This window comes from Lissotriton vulgaris, chromosome 5 (assembly GCF_964263255.1).
Source record: "Lissotriton vulgaris chromosome 5, aLisVul1.2, whole genome shotgun sequence".
Classification (NCBI taxonomy): domain Eukaryota; kingdom Metazoa; phylum Chordata; class Amphibia; order Caudata; family Salamandridae; genus Lissotriton; species Lissotriton vulgaris.
In genome coordinates, this window is record NC_141693.1 from 404291210 (window position 1) to 404318650 (window position 27441).

Consider the following 27441-nt stretch of genomic DNA (forward strand, 5'->3'; position numbering starts at 1 on the left):
CCAGGTTCAGCTTGCCATTCAAACTGACTACGAGATTGCGTACCGTCGTGACGGGTAGCAAGGGTCTCTCCGTGGAGATGGGCCAGAATCCCGAAGGGAGAGAACCGGGGACTTTACCTGCTGCACAGCAGAGTATGCAAGAGGGAGAGTGCTGTACTGTTCCTATGTAGAATAGAGGAAGGTTTAGCTGGCATGACCAAAGGTGTAAAAGTGGCACCTTGGGGCATCCATTATGTTGGATGTATTTGCCTCACACAGCAGAGTATCTCAGTTTTTTCACAATTAAATTGTAAGGAGTTGTTTTTCAGCCAGTGCACCGTTTCTTCCATACAAGCATGACATTTTTCCAGCAAGACCGCTTGGTCTCCCTCCAATGATAAAATAAGCGGTGTGTCGTCAGCGTAGTTTACCAAGCTGACCCTGTATGACTTAACAATCGCGATTGGGGGCTCATATAGGTGTTAAACAATATTGGGCTGATTGCCGATCCTGAACTCATGATTTCAGATCTTTGAGCGCCAATCTGTAATTTCACACAATGTACAGTTCCTTTTTAACTATTTCCTCCTCTACAAATGTAATTCCTGAATTCTGCACTATGTCTGTGGCATATTTAACATTTCCTTCTCCAGGATTCAGCTCCTTATTTTCAACATCCATCTTTCATTCCCACTTAGTTCCTCATTTGTGTCTTCTATAAATGGTTTCTCATTTCCCACTGCCCTTACCCCACCTGTTTGACTCTCTAGTTACATCTCTCACTAAGTGGATCTCTAATTTTGTTCAGTCATGTGGCTTCCCCATCACACTACTGATTTAAATTTAACCTGCTCACCCTCCAAAGACTAACTTCCATGCCTGAGGCAGCTTCTGATTACCACTTGGAAATGTCTGGCAGCTCCCCATTGCTACAATCTCTCACATCACAAAGAACTGAGTGTATGCCTTTTAATGCTGGACTACCTTGTTACCATACTTTCTCTGGATATCCACAACAAACAACATTGAACAGAAAAAAACCCTCAAGAAAATAGAAGAGCTGAAACAAATCATGGCTACATTGCTAGTTGAGAAGCATTGCTATTTGGCCATAGAGTTGTGTGCACAAATAGTGGTTAACAAAATATGTGACGCTTGAACAAATATTATTTATCTTGACAAGGTTCTGATTGAACCTAATTCCTCTTATGCTTGGTCATCCACATAATTAATTTATCCTTAGGGACCTATTCTCCTGTCCCTGTGACAGCAAATCAGTTTGATCGTCGTCACATATCGTCCTGGAAGACTTTTATAATCCTGCTTTCAAGGAAATTTTCCATACGGACAGTAGCAGCAGCCCTTGCGTTATTTTACTCTTTAGATACCTCATTGCTCTGTTTTGTATTAGCTTCTTTTTTATTGGTAGCTTTGAGAACCCATAAGGCCTTTTGCACTGTATAAACTGCACTTTAAATTTTTCTTTTTGGTTCTGTCACTACAGTTTGTCTGTTTTTAAAAAAAAATAATTGTGTTCATAGCATTAGTCGAAACCCTCTGTGTAATAAACATTAATGAGCATTTTGCACTGTATACATTTTTATGAATTTATTGATCGCTAGCTTGCTCCAACCTACTTTTTAATGTGACCATTTTAATATGTATACTTTAATGCAATTCTCTGAACTGCGAAATAAAGTTATAATGAATGAACAACTGTGCAGATATCCACTTCAAACTTGTGTGAAGTATGGCAGGTGGGTGTCAGTCACAAAACAAACATGGAAATCTGCGAACATATGGTCTTCTTTCAAATTCAACACAAAACATTATGTGCTGAAAGCCAATGGACTATTGCATGATTGAAAATTTCACAATCTAGCTTTTACTTCCCTAGCTAAAACTAATCAGCAAACTAAATTTTTCAACAGCCTAAAGCCACATTTTTGATATTAACACTAACAAACTTCTGTCTGAAAATGGCAGAACCATGATTGCGGTCTCACATATTTCTTTTTCTGCCCAGCCTTCAGATGACGGAGATTGATAAAGCTGATCTCTAGAGAAAGTGGTTGGGAACCTAAAGACATTTCTTTACCTCTCTCCTCAGAAATCATTTCATTTGTTTATGATTCAAAAACGTCTTTAGTAACATGACAGCTACTGAACTGTAGCAAAATGCACCTATAATTGTGCACTAAGAAAATAAAGATTTTCTTAAGCTGCAAAACTGTTGAATGTTTTGGTGGGAATAGATAGTGTGTCCAGCTATATATATTGTTCAGTATATCAGAATGTTGGATTCCCATACTTCTGCTCTAAATCTCAGCTTGTACCAGCCATATGACTAACAAGCAATTTCTAGAGATTCCAAAGCACAGATCACAGTATGCACAAACAAAGGGGCCCATAAGGATGGCGGGCGGACTTTGCCCGCCCGCCATCCTATTGGTGAAAGGGACCGCCCGCCATAAGGGCGGGGGTCCCGTGGGCAACATTAGGATGCGCCCGTCACAGTGGAGGGCACATCCTGCATTCCTACCATTGTGGCAGGTGGTGCACTCAGCAACGCCCGCAACAATCGCAGGAAGGCATGCTGTGCACTTCCATGCACAGCATGGCAGGCACCGCGCAGTGATGTCGGGGAGTCAGGCAAGTCTGGTCGAGCACAAGGCAGATCATTTAAACGTCATGTGAACGTCTTTAATCTCCAATTTTCAAGGTTTATAAATCTGATCGGAGTACACTATCTCACTTGACTTTTTTCAACTACTGATAAACCATTGTCATCTTTTACATAACGATTTATCAAGTTTCTGCAGCCCTAATTTGCTCTTTTTATTTGAATACTATAGGTGAGCCTGCTTGGATACCGTTTGCTGGTCGATTTTTGTGTGAACTGATAGGTTTAGTTATCTAAGTGAATGGTTCACCACTAGCTATACCTCATCTTAAATGTGTACTTGTAATTTTTGCTGTTACTTTACTAGCTACCTGATAAAGTTATTGTTCGTTGGATTTACCACAAGTACTAAAGTGCCTTTAGTCATATTATTATTGTTATTTGCAATAATGACTAACTTATTTTAAATGTCATTACATCTTTGGATGCTCTTTATGATAGGTGTATCTGTTTCATCCTAACTCTCAGGTCTACGAATTATCCTTTGTGGTGTTGGTTTACTCCTTATGTGCCAATCATTCTTAACATATTGACATTGTGTAAACTTACATATGCTCATTGATGTAATGAAACAATGTTGTACATGCTATGCAAAATTAACATGCTGAGATGTAATTAACAAAGGTTACTATTGTTAGGTGTTCATTTTTTGACTTGTTTCTCTGTTGGAAGGCATTTAGATATGGTCCTTGTATATGTTTTACTATATTTAATGCATAACCTGAAGGTTAACCTATAATACGGAGATGTTTATGCTCGCAATAATTTTTTGCAATTCTCTGATGTGCCCAATGTTTGCAAATTGCTTCACATAAAACTTGATCTGGCATGTTTTTCGGTGATGGATGTTATGTTATAGGAATCTTGTAGAGCGCACGTTCACCAAAAGGCCTTTTGTTGCTGGTAGCAGAAATAATAACTAGCTTCTGGGTTAGACATAGGCTTGTTAGAACAACAATGTTTTTAAAAGTTTCCTGAAACTCCCATAGTTGGATGCTGATCTGATGTCCAATAGAAGATCATAGCGTTCCAGGTGAAAGTGGCTAATATGAAAAATCTCCCCCCCCACAACCTTTTTCTTTTGCTTCTTGGCACCATGAGTAAATTGTGGTGAGCCGATCTAAGATGACGAGTTGAGGTGTAACGCTGAACTCTGAAGGATACAAAGGCAGGTCTATTGCCAAGACGAGCCTTGAAGACAGTGCAGGCTGGTCAAAAGATGGTCCTCTGAAACACTGGGAGCAAATCAAGCTTTTTCATCAGCGGCTTTGTGTGACAAAATCGTGGCTGACAAAGAATCAGCCGGGCTGTCTGGTTTTGCACTAGCTGCAGCCTGTTGTTTGACCTAGTGGGGAGCCCCAAAGTAAAGAGCGTTGGCATAATCAATCTGAGATATCAGAAGAGCAATATAAATATGGATGCTAGCTTCCTCCTTAAAATATCTCTTGATTTTTCTTATTCTCCGAAGGTGGATGTGGCAAGAGGATGATACAGCTCCAATCTGATGTTTGATGGATAGATCCTCATCAATGAGAATCCCAAGACTTCTAAATGTTTTCTTAGGCGTAGGTGGAGAACTTCATTCGGGGGGCAAAAAGGAGGGATTCTATTGGGTAGGGTTATTTTTAGTGACCACAACTGCAGTTTTATCGGAGTTTAACTTCAGCTGGTGGAAATTCATCCAGTCCTGAATATAAAGCATGGTGTTTTAAAAGAATGGTTTAGATTCTATGGTGGTGTCAAAAGTGAAAAGCAGCTACATTTTGTCAGAATTTTTAAATATTTTCACCTTTTTCTCCTGAAGGGAATGTATTAGAGGACAAATGTAAAGGTTAAACAAGTGGGAGAAAGGATGTTTTTATCATTATAAATAAATTAAACATTTTAGACTTCATGTATGGAGCCTATATAAATTTCTTGTTCTAGCCCTGGTGAAGTTAAACAGATAATTACCCATCTGACTAAACAAATGTTGAGTGAAATCTACAGAGAAAGAATACAAGACTGGCTGTAACTTTGTTTGTGGTGGAAAACAGTTTCATGTGTGGCATCTGAGAATGTGGCAAGTTAAAACTCATGAACTCTTTGAAGTAGTACACCTTGGAACGCAGACCACATTTTCATTTGTGAACCAGTATTCATAGTCTCCCACACTGAAAGCCAAGTAGAATGTCGGGTTTCCTTCTCCATTTAGACAGCACCCAATTTAATTTGTACTACAATCATTTGTTACATAATGTGTATTGAGTGCACTTGCTCACCCTTTGTGACCTCAATTTTTGCATGTTTATGGAAGAGTTTTGTGCTTCTCCTGTCACATGAACTACTTTATTTTCCATCGCTATGATCAGTCACAAACATCAGGACTAGATAAGAGTCATAAACACAAGAGGCTTCAGCTCTCATCAGTGCTGCTACCGGATCATAGCAATGCAACTTATGTAGACAGAAGGAAATCTAAGAATCCAATCCCCACCCTTCTTTATGAAACACAGTTTTTATCTTCTTTTGCCCAAAGAAAATAACAAGTATTTTGATATAAGAAAAATGCTTCTCACATGGGACAGTTGACGTTTAATTTTCTTAGCAGTGTTGGTAACTCAAGCTGCACAAATCGGTCCTCGAAATAGCCAAAGCAATGTGAAAGGGTGAAAGAACACATTGCTGACTCCCAATACAAGGTTATCTTTTATCATACATCAAAAGGGCCTGAGATTTCAATACAGAGTAATTGATTTAAGCAATAGTCTTCAGTTTTGGCAGCAATAAGACAAACTGAAATGATTTGCTTCAGAGGTGATAAACATGATTCTAATTCTATGTTAGTGAAACTTTCAGAATGAAATCACTAACTACTAAAGTGCTTTAACTTTCTTCATGAGAAACAAAGTTCTTCTACAAGTCCTCACATGGTATGCTTCTTCATACAGGAGAACCTCACAGGATCCTAACACAGAGCATACCTTTTGATGGAAGAAACACTTTGATAAATCCCTATAGACTTCCGTGAAGTGTGGAAACCCTCCACAATGGCCTGTGTACATGACCTACTATTTCCACAGTGATATTGGCAAATGTTGTTCTGGCTGATAAGTAGCCAAAGGGACGATGTTACTCATCTGTTCATGTCATTAACAGTATTCTCCAGGCCTATGAATGACAAAACAGTAACTGAAAATACTTTACTACAATAGTAAATAAACTACCAACATTCATACCATATTCCTCTAAGGCCAGCCAATCAAACCCATCACCAATGTCAAAAGACTAGGACAATGAACTCAAAAATTAAACTTGACTCACACCCACTGTTGTTACCTCTGGCTACGTTCAGGAATTCTCTTTTTCACTGCCCCTAGATGACCACCCATTAGTAGTGGAGCACCATCACCGCCAAGCTTATTCTAAGAGTGGCAAATGGATAGGCAAAGCACACAGTTGTATTTTATGACCTGTATAAAAAGACGATGTTTCTGCTGCTAGGAGTATTTAATTCAAGAGTGAACTTAAGACAGAAAGGAGTATTAGGAGGACTACATTACTGTGGAACTAAGTTGACTTTACACCTAGAATGAAGGGAAACTAAGAGCTCTCTTTAAATAGTGGAACAATGCATGAGAGCCAGTAAGAATACGTGTGGTTAATGTCACATTCCTAAATAAGACAGAGGAATCAAGTAAAATCACTCTTATATTAACAAATTGTCAGACGTTCATATACTTTCTGATCATGATGTAGATGAAAGTACATCATTTGCTAAACTACTGACCCATTTAATGTCTGCATATAACAAATTCATAACAACAGTTATATTAGAATAGAATATTGCAGGGTAACGCAAACATTACAGCAAATGTTTCATTCTGCTGTTGCAAACATTTGATGTACACGTTAAGATGCAAGAAACTATCACACAAGGCAACGACAATATCTACACCATGTCTGCAATAAGTATCTTTTATTATTGAAAAATAACATGAAATACACTAGTTGCACCAAGAATAATAGATAGCATCACTTCTTTGCAAAGACTGATATCAGAGAAAAGCAAAGTATCACATGCTGAATGCAAACTTCTGGGGATGGCTGTTTTTATTAAGAAGAAGTGAGAATACTAACCTAGCCCAATAAAAACTACTGAAGGCTATAACACCAGTCAGACTCTTTCTTAAGTAAAGATTATAAAGCCGCTGACTGAGGCATTCCATTTATTAAGAAACAGCATTTTCCTACTGAGTAAGAAAGAAGCGTAGAAGTTACAAAAGTGTACTTTCTGGTGCCTGGGTTATCTGCTACTTAGTACAGTTACCTGGTAGAAAAAAGTGCATGGATTGCAGAATGTATTTCCACATTATTATTTATTGTGAACACGCTTGCCTTAAATTTAAATTGGTTCATTCGGTGATTTGTCAAGAAGAGAGAATCTAAGACACTCAGGTGCTTAGACTGAGTTTATGAACAGATTTAAATTTAGCTTGGGAACAAGAGCATACATTTATGTCTTTTATATGTGCCCCTCTTGTTTTGCAAATGGCAGATGACGGTGGTAATTTGAAAAGATTTATGAGATCTGAATCATTCATATTCCAGTGCACCAAAAGTCTGAAATATGTAGCAGCAATTGAGACTTCTCATTTAAAGTGCTAATAAATGGGAAACTGTAGTAGTAAGTGCTGTCTGAAAATAGTAGTTACTATTCTCATGCTTTGTCTTGAACTGTAGAAGGGTTAACCAACTGGTTGGTATGTTTTTTGTGATGAATTTGGCAGCAATGTATGCTGATCCTAAACTCAACTAGCAGAAAGAAAGCTTCAAAGAGCAACATCCTCAATATGTGGAGGCAAGAGTTGTACAAATTAAAACAACCTAAATAGGGAGCCACAGGATCAATGGTAAATAACAAGGATGTAATCACAAAACCTACATACAAAGTAAGAATAGCAATAATAATGAAACCTCAGACTCAAAACCAGGATTGAAAAGCCACCTCAAAAATGAAAATCACAGATGAATAAATGAAAGTGCTAATCAAGAAATACTTTAAAAGAACTGAATAACTTCATTTAATAATTCAATGTCAGAAAAATAAAAACATCAAGTGTCTGTCTGTTTCTGGGTGAACCAAAATTTGGGGCCTTCAGAGCTGGAAGTGTGAAGTTATGGCACGAAACAACAATCCTCGTGGAGATTTTGAAATTTTAATTTTCAACTCCAATGTTCAATGAAGTTAAAGCAAATAATATAAATTCTCTTTAATCTTGTGTCTAGTCAACTAGTTGAAATGAAAGCACATCCATCCTTTCCCTGGAAGACACTAGGAAATACGTTCACAAACTGATAACACAATCGCTATTGAACCAGAAAATAACAATTTGGAGGCAGACATCAGAGAAAAAGAGAATGAGGCATCAAACACTAAACAGGAAAAACTCTAAGCTCCTCATAACATGGATAGACGGAAGCCCAGTGTGCCACTTACTGTTGCACTCAGACACCCTGTTTGAGCGATCTCGGACGGCAAAGAAATGCTTTCAAAATTGGAACACAACATGCAGCTACATGTCAGACGATGATCATTTCGTGAAACAAGATCTATGCCTTAGATATGGAATTCCTCTACACAAACATTTCCAATAAAGATGGACACAAATACTGGAAATATCCAGATTCGCCTACAGAAACAATAACTCAACTAATACAATGTATATTTAATTTCTAAGTGCATTTGACCTCCTATGGAGGTAGCGAAAGCCCTATGTTAAAACCAATACAAATGAATACAATTCTGTGACAACAACTAGGCATTTAGAAATGACATTTACCTTTAGCACATGCAAAAGTAAGAGGTGGCATGACATTATGTGAAAGTACTGCAACCCCACATATCGATTCAGCTGCCAAACGAAAATAAACGTGAGGCAGACAGACACAAAAGGTTTCTCCATCGCTTGCCAAATAACACATTAACAAACTAATCTCTGATACAAAAATATACCCTTATGCTATACACGGAAATACAAGGCATTTACCTTGCCAAACATGTTACGTTCAGCCCTCAGATGAAAGGCTTACACAATATAATTAAGAACTGCACAACAACCAGGATGAAGAAGAAAGATTGCCAAGTCTGTACAGAATCTTCACTCTGTTGCAGACATCAAAACAACCTGAAAGAAACAAATGTAGCATACTACATATGCCAAGACAAATAGTGAAATATCTATCTAAACATCCAAGCAACGGGCACAAGCTGACTTTTGCAAAGAAAATAGGACTTCAAATTGCAGAATTCCTTCAAATGCTTATCTATCAACGTGGCTTCCCTGATTGTGTGCACAAAATAGCTTACTTACATTTTCAATGAGGGTGAAACCGAAAAAGAACAAACATGCATCACTACCACACTGATCACAAGAACATAGCACAATAGCTGGTTGCTCAAGATACAGTGTAGAATACATGAATGTAACAACACAACAGGAACATTTTAATACAGACATGAGTACAAGTGAATTCATGATTGTGCAGTCATCTGGTGCAGTAGATATTATTTAAACAGAGATTAAAGATTGCTGTATCATTTGGGGTATGCAAAATATTATTTTTCACAGGTGCTACTGCGTGAAGTTCACAGCTGTGGAGCTGGTGGACTTTATATAACTTTTTACACAGTTGAACTTTCTGTACACACATTATTTAGTAACAATTTCTATGCTAAAGCTTTTTTATTTCTTTAGGAGAAAGTGAATGTAGGTTTTGCTTGGTGGTGCTGCCACCATACAACCTTACCTTTAGAAAATTATATTACCTACATTTTCAACTTCATAAAGTTCAAGACATTGGCAAAATTTCAAAAACAAAACTCCCTAAAGGGGCATAGATGAAATTGGCAAATTGTCCAACTTCATTTATTATTCAAACTGAGGGCCTCTCAGCTCAAACCATAGGACATCCTGTAAGAAAGTGGCACACATAAAAGACCATATTCTCCCTTCCTGTTACCTAATTGAGTGCCCACCTGTTCAACGTAACAAGCAGTTGAATACTGCAGGCACATCTGCCGTTTCTGTAAGAACAAACAAAGTAATTTGCTATTTCAAAGAACCAGTGTTCACAAAAGCACAAACAGCTGTTTATTGCAGGTAATTGCAACAAAAAACAGAACTGATAAGGCAGCAGCTTTACAACCTTCCTGCATAACATGTTGCTGTTTCAGTTCCTTTGAATTTTAACAGCAGCATACAACTATGTAACATTCTCCTTCACAAAATTTTTTATATGTGTGGACGTTGCACAATAACAGCCTTACAAACTGGCCTACATCGTCCTTTAACCTAGGTTTATGCTTTGGTACCTAGAGGCATGGTCTTTGCAGGTGAGTGTGTTGTATTTATTTTCCAAATGCAAAAACAACTGATGGACAGAATGCAGAACAGTGTCTTACATTCACCCCAGTACAGCGATCTGGGCTTAAATCCATCGTTTTTTGCTCTCCATGCCATTCCAGCTTGAACCCAGCCATATGCAAATCAGTCCTGGCCCTGTGCCTAATGGGAACAGTCTAGCCCGAACTGCCAGGCCAGGTCCTTCATGCACTGGAAACAAGCATCCTAGGACCACTTTAGGGGTTTCACCCCTCTTCAGCCAGGATAGCTTCTTCATCCAGTGGCATGGAGAGCCCAGAAACCGGTCCAAGGGTGCTTGTTTCCGGCTCAGGGAAGACCTGGCTTGGCAGTTCGGGCTGGACTGTTCCCATGAGGCACAGAGTCAAGACTGATTTGCAAATAGCTAGGTCTGAACTGAGGTGGCAAAGTGAGCTAAAGAATGATGATGGATTCAACCCACATCTGTGACTGGGAGGGAGTGTCTGAAAAGTTTCAGCGCTCCGTCCATCATCTCCTTGTGTTTGCTTTGTTCGCCCTAAGTTGGCAGGGTATGCCAAGACGTGGGTCCCTTGCTCACTTTGCCACTGGATTCAAGATAGCCTGGCTGATGAAGGGTGTTACTCAGAAACCGGTCCCAGGATGCTTGTTTCCTGTTCAGGGAAGACCTGGCTTTGCAGTTAGGGCTAGACTGTTCTCATGAGGCACAGGGTCAAGACTGATTTGCAAATAGCTGGGTCTGAACCGAGGTGGTGAAGTGAACTAAAGAATGATGATGATGGATTCAACCCAGATCTGTGCTGGGGGTGAGTGTCTGAAAAGTTTTAGCGCTCCGTCCATCATCTCCTTGTTTGCTTCGTATTTCTTTTTTAGGCTTCATTTTACACAATGGACAAAGGCTTAACAGAGAGGTTTACGGAAAGAGCTTTGCACATATGTTCCAAATGACAAAGTTGCTGCAAAGATTATGGATGGTTTGGGTATGCACAGCATGTATGCTTTTGGTATCGCCTATCTCAAATCATTAGTGTCATGAAAGGTGTGTCAGCGGCCTGGTGATGTTGGTTGGATCTGTTAGCAACAATTGGCACTGTAGACCAAAAAAAATATTTAGCAATATCTGGCAGGTTTCCATAATTTAGGTAGACCTTGGAATGGATTAATTTGTTTCTATCAACAAAGATACTTGTATTTTTGTTTGGCTTTAACATCTCAATGCTCAACCAAAAGCCTAGGATAGATCCTTGAAGCTCTTTGTTATCCCGTTTAATGCTTAATTTGTATATCACTCTTCTTACACATCTGCTAAATGTAGAGAGTATTTTCTTTTAGATTTATGCAGATGGCACACCAATTTTGTCAAAAATCCTCAGCAGGGATAGTACCACGATTTTATGCTACCTGTGGCGCTGACGTTAGTTCGTTGGTGGATGAAGGCAAACCCCTTAAAGTTATACCACTACAAGTCATTTCATTCTGACCAGGAATTCCCCTCACTCATGGGATTCCAACCTGCGGCCACTTTCCATGGGGCTTAGTCCAACCCAATCTAGAGGGGCAAGACACCTTGGAATTTTCACTTAGAGGCCTTATACCCTCCCAAGTAAAGTGGTGTAAGTAGCCAATGTTTTCTTTTGGCCTGACTGCTACCATTTCTGAATGTTTCTTAAAGGGCAATTGTGTCCCTGCCAAAGTGGTATAGTAAATCTGCAACATATTGGGAAGGCTGCAGCTTGAGTTATCTTTTACTTTAGGAAATGTGTCCAAATCCGAGCCACACTCAGGGAAATGCACTGTCTACCGGGGCATATGAAAACTCTTTTACAGCTCCTATTTAAGACAGCGTTTTTTCATCATGCATGCGCTCCTTCATTCACAACCAAATTCTCTGAACATGTTTCTACTATTACTCTTCAGAGGATCTCCATGTTCTTCCTCTCTATACCAAAGTACAGATGGGATTGGTACGAGGTCAAGGTTTAAAACATTGGGCCTCCATGGCTATGCAGCTGAAATTAGAGATCAACTTTCTCACTTTTTGTAAAAACATCAAAAGATTCCTGAAGTGCTTAGCGCTGTCTAAGTAATGCTACTTTTGTACCTCATCTGAACTATAAATGTGACACAAGAGCTTCTTGCAGATGAACTCTGAGCTCTATAAATATTTATTCGATAGACAAACTTGCAGAGGTGGCAGGTATCTGAAACCGGCATCTAGTTGAACCGATTTACATAGTTGGCTATTAAATCAAACACACTTTATTTTCTACTACATCTCATGTTTGTAAAACAAGTCTATTATGGCTAGATTTCATACCAGTGAAGTACAAAATCACACTGGCTGATCTATCATCCCAACTTATCAAAGCCGAGAAGCACACCAGAGGTCACTCCTGAAAATACATTAAACATCATCCCCTGAAATAAGGGGCCTTCGTTGAATTTGGGTTGGACACCATCTATGCTGGATGAAAGCGTGTGAATACCTTCTCCATACCAAGGGTGAAATTAAAAGACTAATAATGTATGCTAAGATGTATTTGATGTTGCAACAGTCTAATTTGGAAAACAAAAACGTACAGCGGTTATGAAAAGCAGGATGCTTGCAGTGGATTACACATGCCTTTAAGCACAGGACAGTCAGCAGAGCTATAAAAGGTGAAGCCACTATGATTTGCCTTCCAGTGACATAACTCAACTGAAAGTGGTAGGAAAAAATAAAAGATAAACCATGGGGATGACAAAAAAAGCTGAAACAGAAGAAATAAATTTCAGACATTCTGCATCTCTCCTTCTGGAAATACAGCATCCTACCCAATAAATTTTGTTCCTTGCGGCCCAAGCTGCAGGATTCGGCCAACCAAGCTCTCCCCTTCATTTAGAAGGGGAAGATTGGTAGGAAGGTGCAGTTTACTGAATAACATCCATGCAGCAGGAAGAGAAAATAAGAAGGGGAAATTAGGAACAGACTGTCATTATGACAGGACCTACACTTTGTCATCATCGCACCACTTTCAGCAACAAACAATTTTTAGTGAATAAATTCATGTTTATCAAATCATGGTGGGCTTTCGATGCTCATCACTTTAACAATCCCTTGCCTTCCAGGATGTCAGTGCACTCCAATGCATTTTATGGTATATGTATACCTCACAAGAGCAAGGATGGGTCGAAAAGATGACATCGGTATCTATATTGAACTAACATTTTCTGAAGGTAAGCCGATCCTAACTGGAAATGCTCATCATGATCTTGTGAATGTTATCCATATTGATATCTACAGATGTATGCAGGATGATAATCATCCAGTCTTTAAATTTACAGAAATATGGCCTTCTGGCTTGACACAGGAGAACAAGTACTTGTACATTAATAGTATACATCACACAGCGATCACATCAGTATGCGTGATTGAATTACTAAATATTTTTCAATAAATGATTGGTAGTCAGCACTATATATCATATTTACATGGCTATACATCCATATTTGACATACAAAAACAACAAGAAACAAAATTAATGACTCACACAAACGAAATCAAAAAGGCACAAATATAAAGTTACGGTATCCCTGGGTTGACATAAAAGTTATATGACTCCTTTTTGGATTTTATCTTAGTGGCAATGAATGAGGTCCCGGAGAGGGGTGTTTGCATTCTTTTGTGTGAATCACTAATTTTGTTTCTTGTTTTTGTACATCAAATATGTATGTATACCATGTAAATATAAGTGGTGCTGATTACTAATCATTTATTTAAAAATGTAGATTAATTCAATCAGGCATACTGATTTGATCGCCTGTGTGATGTATATAATTAATGTACAATTCAACGCAAATGGTGGGTCTGGTTGTTTCGGGACTAGTATTTTGATTCCTTCCCCATGTGTCTTAGTGGATTAAGCCCTATTGATGTCTAGGCTTCCAGCTTCTCACAGCAGGGTATGAAAGCCTGCCTCAAGAGCCTATTTGACTTGTTCAAGTCCACATGATGACTAATATGAGAGGAGTGATGAAAAAAAACCAATTGTGATGATTTGTTGCTACTCACCCTAGAAACTGAGCACCTGCAGGCCCCATTTCCACTAGCCTGCTGGAAAGTCCTTCTCCTTCTACCATCGGTGGTGGGGTAGCCAACTTGTGCCTCTTGACCAAACGGCAGGTGATGCGTGTTGGCGCTGTGCACTTGCGGGGTGGGATAATAATCCTCATGCCATTATGACGGCTACCTCTCATCGAGCCCCCTCGTGCATCTACCATGAAGCTAACAAGGAAGCTGTTGTAAAAAAAGGAATATAAAATACATTACAATCAACTTTAACACATGCAGAGCCAATCCAGAGGATTTCTAGTAAAACCTGTACGAAACCATTGTATGCAGTTATACATCTTTCAGCAGCGACCACATGTTCACCTTCTATGTTCTAATAAGTAAACACTCAGTTTAACAACAAAGGCTTTACATTATGCTAGTCTATTACAATGGGAAGAATGCATGAAAAATTAGTGTATATTAGTCAAAATTAAGAAAAAAATGAAAATCCATGCAGTACTCTTGTTGCTCCATACTCATGCTTTAGGATCAAACACTCTCCAAGTGTTCAGCACAGGTTGATCAAAGAACAAAAATCCAAATTTCTGCTGTTAGTAACAATAATTACAAATTCATAATAAAATAATGGTTCTCTAATGTAAAAGTGGTTAAGTTTGAAAACAAGATCAACTCAATAAAAGATATGTCCTGCATTGAACAAAATTCAAAACAAATCTCAAAGTGGCAGAATTTGACAACAAAAATATTGTCAAATAAACATAATATCTAATCTGCACAAATGAAAATTGTATTTATGCTTTAGGCACTGTGTTAACTGGCAGAATAATTGAACTGCACAAAGCTAATACACAGGAAAGTACATTACTGGTGTGGAAAGAAAATGAGCCTAGAAATAAGACCAGTCCACTCATTGCCTAATTAACAGCCTTTCAAAGGAGTGCACATCACCAACAAATATACCATGTATTAGCAACCAAACCAATGTGGGTGATGCAAATGGCAAGCATAACTATGTACAGTCTTAAGCAACTAAACCATAATTGTGATTCAATATGCTATGAAAAAAGCTATTGAATATATTGTGCAAAAATCTAAGCAAAGTTTTATACAAAATGTTGTGCTTCAGAAAGGAATCCCAGTGCTAGGCCCATTAAAACCAAAGGTTTCACTGAAGAGCCTAATGTGCCAGCGAGCTTAAAGCGCCAGACGGATGCACAAGGCCAGGAGCCTACAAAGCCTCAGAGCCTTCAGTCCCAGAACAAGTGCTTGCTCCTGAAACATCGTGATCCTAGCCTTAATATCCTGGCCTCATTGTGGGGACCACAAGGACATTTAGGCACTGAGGTCAGGATGTTTCCTATAAAGGGATTCCTCTGAATCGGCTAAAGATGGGATTTTGGTTTGCTGCCCAAGATCTCAGGGTGGACAGCAACAAAGTTGTCACTTGCAGGTGTTCCAAGACTAGCTGACGTGAGCATGCCTTCAGGAGCCAGTCATTGAGGTACAGGAATACAAGGATCTATGACTTGCAAAGATGGGCTTCAATCTCCAACACAATCTTTGTGAACACCCGGGAGGTCAAGGTAAGGTCAAAAGGCAGGAAGGTGAATTGACAATGTTCGGACCCCACTGCAACGAGGAGGAACTTGCCGTGGGACTGTAGGATCAGCACATGGAAGTACTCATCAAGCAAGTCCATGGACATCATCCAGCCCTCCGGGTCCAGGAAACACCAAAACCAGACAGAGCCAGAATCATCTTTTAAGATGTGTCATTCCTGAAGAGGGTGTTCATGAGCCTAAGCCTAAGCTCAGCCTCGATCCCCCGTCATCCTTGGGGGCAAAGGAGTATTAGAAATAGCGCCCCATGCCCATCTGTGCCTCAGGCACTATCTCCATCATCTCTGGGCAAGCAACATCTTTAGCTTTCTGGAGAGAATATCAGCAAGATCTGGCAACATCTGGGCAAGCACAGGTGCAGTGTGGAAGGTGTACCAGGGAAGGGGGTGTAACCAAACAACAATCCGAAGGACCTACTGGTTCAAAATAATTGTGAGCCATCGGGAATGGGAAAATCAAATCCTGCCCCTTACTGGCCTCAAATGACAACTGAAGGGGGAATTAATGTGGCTTGGCAGTGGCACGCAAAGAGGAGAACGGATGCAACTGTTGCTCACCTCTTCCCCTACCACCGTCCTTACTCTTAAAGCCACGAAAAGGATGAGATGGACAGGGTGAGGGGATAGGATCCTCAAATTTCAGGTACTGCTAGTGGAGATGGATGGCAAAAGAAGGAAAGAAGCCATGCCATTGAGAATGAGCCACTGCCCTGCCATCCTTAAAACACTCAGTTTGGTTCCATCAAAGAACATGACAGAAGCTTGGAAATCCCTGGAAAGCCCAGTATCATGCATCCAGGCATGATACTAGATCATAACACTGATTCCCACAACCAACGCAACACAGCCCCAAGTATACAGTCCGAACTTAAACTGCGTAATGGACATCGTGTATGGTCTGGTTGATTAAATTGTGATGTGCAAATCTCACTTGCAATATCCCAGGGGTTCAAGTGTAGACCTCAAGAGGTACATTGTATTCAAGGATTTAAAAATGAGGCTAGGCAAAGAGAAGACATAAGATCCACGGATAACCACCTTATCTTCAGAAAACTACTCAAGAATTGGCACTTCCCCAGATAACCACCATTCGCAAACAGATAGAAATATACAGCATTTCTCTCTGTATGTAAGCATTTATTTCTACCATACATATGCACCAATATATGTGTACTGCTTTGTGTAAATGTGTAGAATAGTTACGTTAAAAAATATTATATATATATATATTATATATAAATATTCATTAGCTCTGCTTAACAGATGTCCATATTACTAATAGTTACATTATTCTATGTTCTTAATATGCATATAATTACTGCATAAATAAGTAAATCATTTTATCATAACTATTTATCTACAGTTGCTTCACTATTGATCTTCAAATATTATACATGAATATATGAGTTACAAAGCTTGCAATTACAACGCATGCTTTTACAACACAGTCTTTACATCGCAACTACCATTACATTGCATGATTTTACAACGCTTGCCATCAAAACGCATTTTACTACCATTACAACGCATTCCATTACATCGCAGACCATTACAACGCATAATACTTTTAGGGCAACAGTAGGGGGGTAAGTGTTGGATAGTGTAGGGGTACAAATTACTATTCCCATTCCAGGGAGTGCAACAGTAGGGTAAGTGTTGGATAGTGTAGGGGTAAAAATTACTATTCCTATGTACCCCAAAACCCATACCCTCCCTAATACTAAACTAAAAACATCCCCATTACTTACCTTATAATGCGTTGTAATGGCATACAATGTAAAGGCAGTTGCGTTGAAACAGTTGGGTTGTAAAGGTAGGATGTTGTAATGACTGTGTTGTAATGGATGTTTTATTTGACACAAAGAATGCGGCACAACAAAGTTCCAAATCGATTTTATGAAGGTTTATTGCTCCAGCTCTGACCAACGCGTTTCAGCCTAGGAACAGGCCTTGTTCACGGTAAGTGAGCAATCAACTATGTTTACTATTTATCCCACCTGGCTGTTAAGGTGCATTGTGGGATTTGTGGTTCATTTAATAAAAAAAGGTTTTTTTTTGCATAATTTTGACATGTAGCAATTTAAGCACTTAATTATCAACATTAGGTACTTTGACATTGTGTTATTCATGAATACTCTGTTGTGACAGTTATAACATATTTATCTAGTTCTTAGCTGTCACGGTTGAGAACTTATAGCTGCAATTGTGGTATAGTACCATAAATCAACAATAGTCCATTATATGTTTTTTTAACACATTACTCGGTATAGTACCCGATTTAGACAGATAATGTATTTACAGTTAACCATCGCAGTTCATTTTGGTTAGTCACTGATGTTATTCTAAATGTACATAAAGTTCCTCGTCAAAGTTCATCCCTCTGGGCATTTTCGTTTTAAGTCTGATAATAAACTTTGATTCAGTCTGTCGTAGTTTGCGTTTTCTATTGCCCCCACGTTCATCCATATCAATCATATGTATCCCATAATAGGACATGGCTCTCCAGTCACTTTTCTGACAGGTTGCCATGTGTTTGGCAGTGGCATAAGACATGTCTTTGTTTTTAACTGCTCTGATGTGCTCCAAAATGTGTTTCTTTAGAGCACAGGTGGTACTTCCTATATATTTAGATCCACATTTGCATTGTATGATGTATATTACGTGTGTGGATGAACAGTTTATTTTTTCAGTAATTGGGAAACATTTTCCATCAGTTTCTTCAAAGGTAGTTTTATTCAGGCCAATTTTGCATGCTTTGCAAGCGTTGCATCTTTTAAATCCTTTTCTTTGGTCTGTTAGCCAATCGCTTTGTTTTTTGGTTTTTTTCTCTTTGAAATGGCTGTGTACCAGTTTATCTTTAAGCGAGGAAGTTTTTTGTAGGTTATCGTTGGTTCAGTTCCTACTATCTTCCCAATATCAGGGTCCCCTGATATCAAGTGCCAGTATTTATATATATATATATATATATATATACACACACACACGCATTTATATTTATAAAGCTAATTCAAAGTACAACACTTGAAAGCAAGAGTTTATTTGATACATTTTTAATCTTTAATCTACATATACTACCTTCCTTTATGCATCTATAAACCTTCCCTGTACTTGGATCTATATCTTTATTACTTTTGGATCTAAATATTTATCACTTTTACTTATTATTTTCTTATAATTCAGCATATCCAATGCACTATCCTATTTTTCACCCTCTACCGCTCTAAATATTTCCTCCAGCTCAACTTTCTGACTCATCTCAAATCTCTTTCTACAACTCTTTCCAATGCACTACCCTATACCTCTATCAATATATCCTCTACCTCCACTCTCTCATTCATCTCAAACCCCATATCACTACTATGATCTCCAAAATAACCCTTTCTAATTCTTCCCTACTCTACACCTCCTTGCATCATCTTTTCCTATCCCCATCCCCCAAAACAAGCCTTTCTAACCCCCCCCTGTATTTCCTCCCCTCCACCTCCTCTTTACTCATCCCAAGCCTACTGCTAGGAGCTGCAAAACAAACCAGCACAAAACAATCCTCTAAATCCTTTCCTTCTATCCCTCCACTATCCTTTTCAAACCAAATAACAGACGAACATGTCCACCACTCAAATTCATTTCATATGCTCACTATACTAATTCACCACTAATCCTTTTTGAATTCCAGACTAGTGTGCTACTCGCCGAAAAAGCATTTCAACACCCTATCAGGGGTAGCAAGCGCTATATAGATGCAAACTATTTTCCCTCTTCTATCCCTCCACTATCCTTCTCAATCCAAATAACTGACTAACATATCCACAGCTGAAATTATTTTCATAATTTCACTATACTAATTCACCACTAATCCTTCATTGCCTCCTAAGTAGCGTGTTACTCGCCGAAAAAGCACTTAAACGCCTCATCAGGGGTAGTAAGCACTATAATGCAATTACAATACAATACATGGTATGCACCCTAGCCAATGTCGGCTCCATATCCACTGGCAGAGTTGGAGCAGAATCCAAAAAAAGAGCCTTCGATGCATTGACTATGAAACTGGAACAACTGGAGAGCCTGCAGCAAAAGGGTCAAGAAACGGTGGCATGCTGATGTTGGAATGGGGTCCATCTACATCTGCCAAGCACAGGCCGGCCCACCTCCAACTGGAAATCTCAATAGATCCCTGTGACACAAAGGCCTGCTGCACCGACCCAAAAACCATTTTTGAAAGGTTGCAGTATAGCCTCCTTGAAGGCCACAATCTTCTGTGAAGTTAACAGTGGCCCAAGGATTTCTGGGCACATCGGCTTCCGTACCAGAATTTGATCTGAATCGGACATTAATTCTGGTATCTGGTTCTTCCTACACAGACCGTGGGAGGATCAAGAAGGCAAGGAGCCTCATTTGGAATTTTTGACGTTTTCTTTTTAACTCGTCTTTCCTTTTACCTTGGACCTACTAGAAAAAGGTGAACTAGAACAAGACCACAAATTAACTTGCGACTTGGAGCGAGACTGGCCTTGCTTTCAGTTGCTTTCGGAGGTCTTTCACTGTATCAGGGACCATTTGACGTGGCAATGATTTTGGTGCTGAGACACGAGAGGCAGATGCTGTGCAGTTTCATGACTGCTTGCAACATGTCCAAAATGGCTTAAACCATTTGTTGGGATAGGCATCCCTTCACACTTTGTTGTAAGTTTTGAGAAAACTTAGGTAAAAACATAAGAAAACAGAAAGAGGGGAGCCCCGGCTTAGTGCTGTAAATGGCAGGAAAAGAGGAACTTATGTCAGCACATAGGAGTGGTGACTATATGCAGGTTCATGTTGTTATAAAGTGCCTACGAATTTAGTAGGACTGTGTATTATACCAACAAAACTTCACAATATAGAAACTGAGTCTACTTATATCATCAGTAAATGTTGGTTTGGCTAGCGCACAGTACAACATCTAAACTCCTAAACTTTCAGAGTAATAGATGTTGTAAGTAACCTGACCACTCCAATTCCCAAGGAATTAGTGGATACAGATCTAACCCTTTTGTTTGACACTTTGGCATGCCCATGATGTCACAAAAAAAGTTTAGAGAATACATTTTCAAATATTTAGTTAAAATAACTAATCCTTGAAAATAATACATGAGTTGCGATTATTAGACATATGAGACGCATCCTTGTTATGAGCTTTATTAGAATTGTGAAAAATATAAACTATTCAACCAGTTTAATTGTTCCTAATGTTACTCCTACCTATCACTAATATCTCTACACTAGCGGTAGCATATAGGGTGCACCCTTCTGCCAGACATGTTGGATTGATATTACCCCATAGCTTGGTATAATGTGTCAGGAAGCTAGCCTGCATACTTCTATTGCACAGCTATCTTCCCTCTCAGGATGAAGGTTGGGCTTACAGAGCTGCATTTCAGCCACAGCAGCTTCGGTGTTGAAGTGTCTCTCACCAAATTCAACGTGGACACTGTTTAAATGCCAAAACACCAGCTTATCGTACTGTGTCAGAGGCGCAGAACAACGTCTTTAGTTAGTCTGGAGAGAAAGAGTCATCTCCTGTGAGCACAAATATAAAACAAGGGCATCACTTTCTAATATGTGTGACACTGGAAGTAATTGTGCAGACTACAGGGCCACAATGGCTAGCAGGAATAAATGCAGGTAAACTATGTGAGAAAAAGATGGTAAGTTAAAAAGGAAGCTAAAATAGAGGATACAACAATGTCACCATGTCTGGAGGCGGAAAGGAGTTGGATGCCATCACCTGCTGGCATGAGGGAGCTATTGCAGAACGTTTTGCAGACCCAGTAAGGCACCTGGAGTGATTCACAAGGTGAGTAATTTGTGGTTAGAAGTATCCCAAGAATGTGCAAATTTTAGCATTTGTGATTCTGTCAAGTGCCAAAAAAGCGCTGGGCAGATTAACCTGCATTTACAGAGACTACCAGAGAAAGACAAATGCAGTACTCAGTCAGACCCAGGACTTAAGGTGGGAGCTCATGAGTACACGAGAGCACAGATACCATCAATCAGCTTTTTTCAGGGGGCCTGCATTAGGCACCTAAAGTTTGTCTCCTTGTTAAAGCAAATATTAACAGTGTGATTTATTCCAGAAAGTCACATTGCAGGGTCACGTCTGCAGCCTTTGTAGGACTCTTCCTACAGTCCAAGGCTGTAGAAAATACAGATCTTGGACTCTTGTTTTGTTACTATTTTTGCATGGTGCGGCTCAAGTATGAAAGCAGTTATCTGGTTGTCCCAGTGCTATGAATGTCCTTAAACAAACGCTTTTGGTTCACTGTACTCCCTGGCATAGTATTCCATATTTCCATCTGTTTGTCATAATATCAAATAGATGAAATGACCCAGCCTTTACCTGCTTGCCATGAACTGGGTGCATAAAGCACAGACAGGGCTGTGTAACAAATTATTATCAGAATCAGTCGCCTATGTACACGCAAACTGTAGTAATTTGCTTAAGCAGTGCTTAACACCAAAAGTAGGGGCAAAGGTTCAACTCCCTCTCACTGTGCAGTTTCACTTTGGGGGAGGTCATTGGTCACTCTACATGGCCCCTGACTAATGAAGCCACTGGGTCATACTGAAAAAGCTGAAAAAACAAACAGGTGTGTGGAGGGTCGGGGGGAATATTTAATGACCTTTCTGCTCGCTCCCCTTCAACTAGGTACAAAACACACAAAGGAGCAGACCAGGTCTGAAAAACGGTGTGTAACTGCGATAGCGACCGTGAGGCACTGATGGTGAGTGTATGAGACAAAGGGTTGTAAAAAATAAAGACTGTTGGTCACAAAAGACTAAAGTAATTCCCATCAGACCACCCATGTGGTGGAGTTTACGTCACCTGGGAAATACTAATCTTACCATCCCAAGTTCGACCTTATAGTGTCGATGCGGGAAAGGTATAAAAGAACATAATCTTGTTATGACACCCTAAAGTGATGTGGATGAAAACTGTGCAGTGCTCAAAAAATAATAGTAAATTAAAATTGACTACCAGGACCCCAAAAAGCGTTATAATAGAAGTCCAAGTGTCAAAGATTAAAAACACGCCAGAGTAGTAAGACTACTCAGTGGCGCTATGTAGTACGGTCGACATGTTTCAGCTTTGAGAGCAATTAGCCTAGCTTTCTTCAGGACCTTTGACAAAAAATTGCATAGCTACTGCAACTACATATGATGTGTTTAAGTGAAGCATAAAGATTGTACTAATACAGAGTTACATGTATACCAGGAACTAATATACTTAAGTGTCCACTGGAGGGAAAGAAAAGTGTCTTCTTCCTATCAAGAGAAAAAGAACACAAAGACAATATGTCAAACAAACCCAATCCCATACATCCACCTGACGTACACACACAGGGACCATGCAGACACACCTGCAGAGATAATTTACATTCTGCATTTTTTAAACAAAGCATAGTAGCTAGATCACTTTGAGGCATTTCCTCTCTGTGATACTCACCCAGCTTTGTGTGGGTGATGACCTCACCTCACCCGGCAACCGCTCGGGAGTATGAGGCCCCGCTCTGTAGTGTAGAAATAAAGGACACAGTAAGCACACAACTTTACAGTGCCCAACCCAATGGTTCTACACACATAACCCAACAGACGTGTGATAGTAGACAAGGTGTCTCTCCCAACATCGACCTACCCAAGGATTCCCACAGGGTACTCAGAAAGCACACCTCTTGTGATTCTAAAAATGACCCAGTTCTATGACATCAATGTGTGCCTCTAGGTGACTTCTTAAGGGATAATGTATATCCTAAACCAATATAAGGAGTTCTTCAAAAAAACTTTATTTGAAAAAAACTATCTAGAGATGGGAGAAAACTGGAGACCCATTGAGAACTAGAAAACTATTGCATTAGTGGGAAGTTACTGGAAAATACCCCTGGGTGGCTACCTGGGCCACTCATAATTATGGGCTCCTCATCTGTCAAGGAATGTCAAAAGGCAGAATACCTTAATCCTGAAGTAGATTGAAAAAGGGGGCCATAGCAGGTCTTGCTAAACTGGCTGTTTCAAAGGGGAATGGTTAGTCCAGTCTCTCAGGCAGGACCTCACTTAAGTCAAGTGCATGCACTCAGCAACTAACCTGTCCGTCGGTGCTCTCGCTCATAAGCCGAGCGGAAGTGGAGGTGAGAGTAAACCCGTCCTGCCTCCTTATATAACTCCCGTTGATTAGATGGTGTAAAGATGAACCATAAACGCGGCAGGTCGCGTCCAGAACACCGCTGCTTGTTAGCGCATGCGTGGAGGCGGTTAACCACTTCTCCCTGACGCATGCGCAGTTATCAGGTCTCGCCAGTGATCGAAAATGAATATACCCGGTTGCCATATTAAGTGAGGTCCTGCCTGAGAGACTGGACTAACCATTCCCCTTTGAAACAGCCAGTTTAGCAAGACCTGCTATGGCCCCCTTTTTCAATCTACTTCAGGATTAAGGTATTCTGCCTTTTGACATTCCTTGACAGATGAGGAGCCCATAATTATGAGTGGCCCAGGTAGCCACCCAGGGGTATTTTCCAGTAACTTCCCACTAATGCAAGAGTTTTCCAGTTCTCAATGGGTCTCCAGTTTTCTCCCATCTCTAGATATAGTTTTTTTCAAATAAAGTTTTTTTGAAGAACTCCTTATATTGGTTTAGGATATACATTATCCCTTAAGAAGTCACCTAGAGGCACACATTGATGTCATAGAACTGGGTCATTTTTAGAATCACAAGAGGTGTGCTTTCTGAGTACCCTGTGGGAATCCTTGGGTAGGTCGATGTTGGGAGAGACACCTTGTCTACTATCACACGTCTGTTGGGTTATGTGTGTAGAACCATTGGGTTGGGCACTGTAAAGTTGTGTGCTTACTGTGTCCTTTATTTCTACACTACAGAGCGGGGCCTCATACTCCCGAGCGGTTGCCGGGTGAGGTGAGGTCATCACCCACACAAAGCTGGGTGAGTATCACAGAGAGGAAATGCCTCAAAGTGATCTAGCTACTATGCTTTGTTTAAAAAATGCAGAATGTAAATTATCTCTGCAGGTGTGTCTGCATGGTCCCTGTGTGTGTACGTCAGGTGGATGTATGGGATTGGGTTTGTTTGACATATTGTCTTTGTGTTCTTTTTCTCTTGATAGGAAGAAGACACTTTTCTTTCCCTCCAGTGGACACTTAAGTATATTAGTTCCTGGTATACATGTAACTCTGTATTAGTACAATCTTTATGCTTCACTTAAACACATCATATGTAGTTGCAGTAGCTATGCAATTTTTTGTCAAAGGTCCTGAAGAAAGCTAGGCTAATTGCTCTCAAAGCTGAAACATGTCGACCGTACTACATAGCGCCACTGAGTAGTCTTACTACTCTGGCGTGTTTTTAATCTTTGACACTTGGACTTCTATTATAACGCTTTTTGGGGTCCTGGTAGTCAATTTTAATTTACTATTATTTTTTGAGCACTGCACAGTTTTCATCCACATCACTTTAGGGTGTCATAACAAGATTATGTTCTTTTATACCTTTCCCGCATCGACACTATAAGGTCGAACTTGGGATGGTAAGATTAGTATTTCCCAGGTGACGTAAACTCCACCACATGGGTGGTCTGATGGGAATTACTTTAGTCTTTTGTGACCAACAGTCTTTATTTTTTACAACCCTTTGTCTCATACACTCACCATCAGTGCCTCACGGTCGCTATCGCAGTTACACACCGTTTTTCAGACCTGGTCTGCTCCTTTGTGTGTTTTGTACCTAGTTGAAGGGGAGCGAGCAGAAAGGTCATTAAATATTCCCCCCGACCCTCCACACACCTGTTTGTTTTTTCAGTATTTAGTGCAGCTTTTTAGTTGCGGGTCGTTTTTTTCAGGATGCAAACGCGGTCTAGTTTGCACCTCATAGCTCACCCAACTTAATTGTGTGTGTTGCCTTTCTGTCCACCCTCATAGACACCCAAAGATTATAACATACAATCACATCACTGTGTAGTAACATTCCTCCTCTTGGGGTTTTGTTACCTAGTCATCACAAAGTGATCTATGATGGCATATATGCTCTTTAATCTAACCACTAGTCTTGATTCTGCCTCAGACACCGTCCGTTTTCTTTAGCATAATCAGCAAGCCGAGGAGTCACTCTTCAAGCATGTCCCATCGCCCATTACACACCTTGAGACTCTTGTTGATGAAACTCTTCACCTATGATATTTGTTTCCGAATTAAAATTAATTACACTCTATGGAAAGAATTGAGGAACCCTCTTTTTTCCATCTGTTATTGTTGAACCACATTACGGGAGCCCAGTACGGCCTGACGTAAGTTGCCGGTCCAATGTTATGGAAGCAAAGCCCCCGCAGGGGTGTGCAATCAGGATCCTGACAAAGCCCAGTGAACCCCCACAGGAGCTGTAGTTATCTAATATGAGCATATTCGCTCGTTAATATGGCAACCGGGTATATTCATTTTCGATCACTGGCGAGACCTGATAACTGCGCATGCGTCAGGGAGAAGTGGTTAACCGCCTCCACGCATGCGCTAACAAGCAGCGGTGTTCTGGACGCGACCTGCCGCGTTTATGGTTCATCTTTACACCATCTAATCAACGGGAGTTATATAAGGAGGCAGGGCGGGTTTACTCTCACCTCCACTTCCGCTCGGCTTATGAGCGAGAGCACCGACGGACAGGTTAGTTGCTGAGTGCATGCACTTGACTTAAGTGAGGTCCTGCCTGAGAGACTGGACTAACCATTCCCCTTTGAAACAGCCAGTTTAGCAAGACCTGCTATGGCCCCCTTTTTCAATCTACTTCAGGATTAAGGTATTCTGCCTTTTGACATTCCTTGACAGATGAGGAGCCCATAATTATGAGTGGCCCAGGTAGCCACCCAGGGGTATTTTCCAGTAACTTCCCACTAATGCAAGAGTTTTCCAGTTCTCAATGGGTCTCCAGTTTTCTCCCATCTCTAGATATAGTTTTTTTCAAATAAAGTTTTTTTGAAGAACTCCTTATATTGGTTTAGGATATACATTATCCCTTAAGAAGTCACCTAGAGGCACACATTGATGTCATAGAACTGGGTCATTTTTAGAATCACAAGAGGTGTGCTTTCTGAGTACCCTGTGGGAATCCTTGGGTAGGTCGATGTTGGGAGAGACACCTTGTCTACTATCACACGTCTGTTGGGTTATGTGTGTAGAACCATTGGGTTGGGCACTGTAAAGTTGTGTGCTTACTGTGTCCTTTATTTCTACACTACAGAGCGGGGCCTCATACTCCCGAGCGGTTGCCGGGTGAGGTGAGGTCATCACCCACACAAAGCTGGGTGAGTATCACAGAGAGGAAATGCCTCAAAGTGATCTAGCTACTATGCTTTGTTTAAAAAATGCAGAATGTAAATTATCTCTGCAGGTGTGTCTGCATGGTCCCTGTGTGTGTACGTCAGGTGGATGTATGGGATTGGGTTTGTTTGACATATTGTCTTTGTGTTCTTTTTCTCTTGATAGGAAGAAGACACTTTTCTTTCCCTCCAGTGGACACTTAAGTATATTAGTTCCTGGTATACATGTAACTCTGTATTAGTACAATCTTTATGCTTCACTTAAACACATCATATGTAGTTGCAGTAGCTATGCAATTTTTTGTCAAAGGTCCTGAAGAAAGCTAGGCTAATTGCTCTTAAAGCTGAAACATGTCGACCGTACTACATAGCGC

General features: G+C 40.1%; 1 protein-coding gene across 11 annotated transcripts in view; it reads right to left on the minus strand.

Moving 5' to 3' along the window:
- ANK3 (ankyrin 3) overlaps window positions 1-27441 on the minus strand; it is a 2005091-nt gene that overhangs the window by 236355 nt on the left and 1741295 nt on the right. For all 11 annotated transcript variants that reach the window (XM_086921764.1, XM_086921763.1, XM_086921757.1 and 8 more), the window contains one exon: window positions 14096-14320. In XM_086921764.1, the coding sequence (XP_086777890.1) occupies window positions 14096-14320 (225 nt within the window). The remainder of the gene's footprint in view (window positions 1-14095; window positions 14321-27441) is intronic.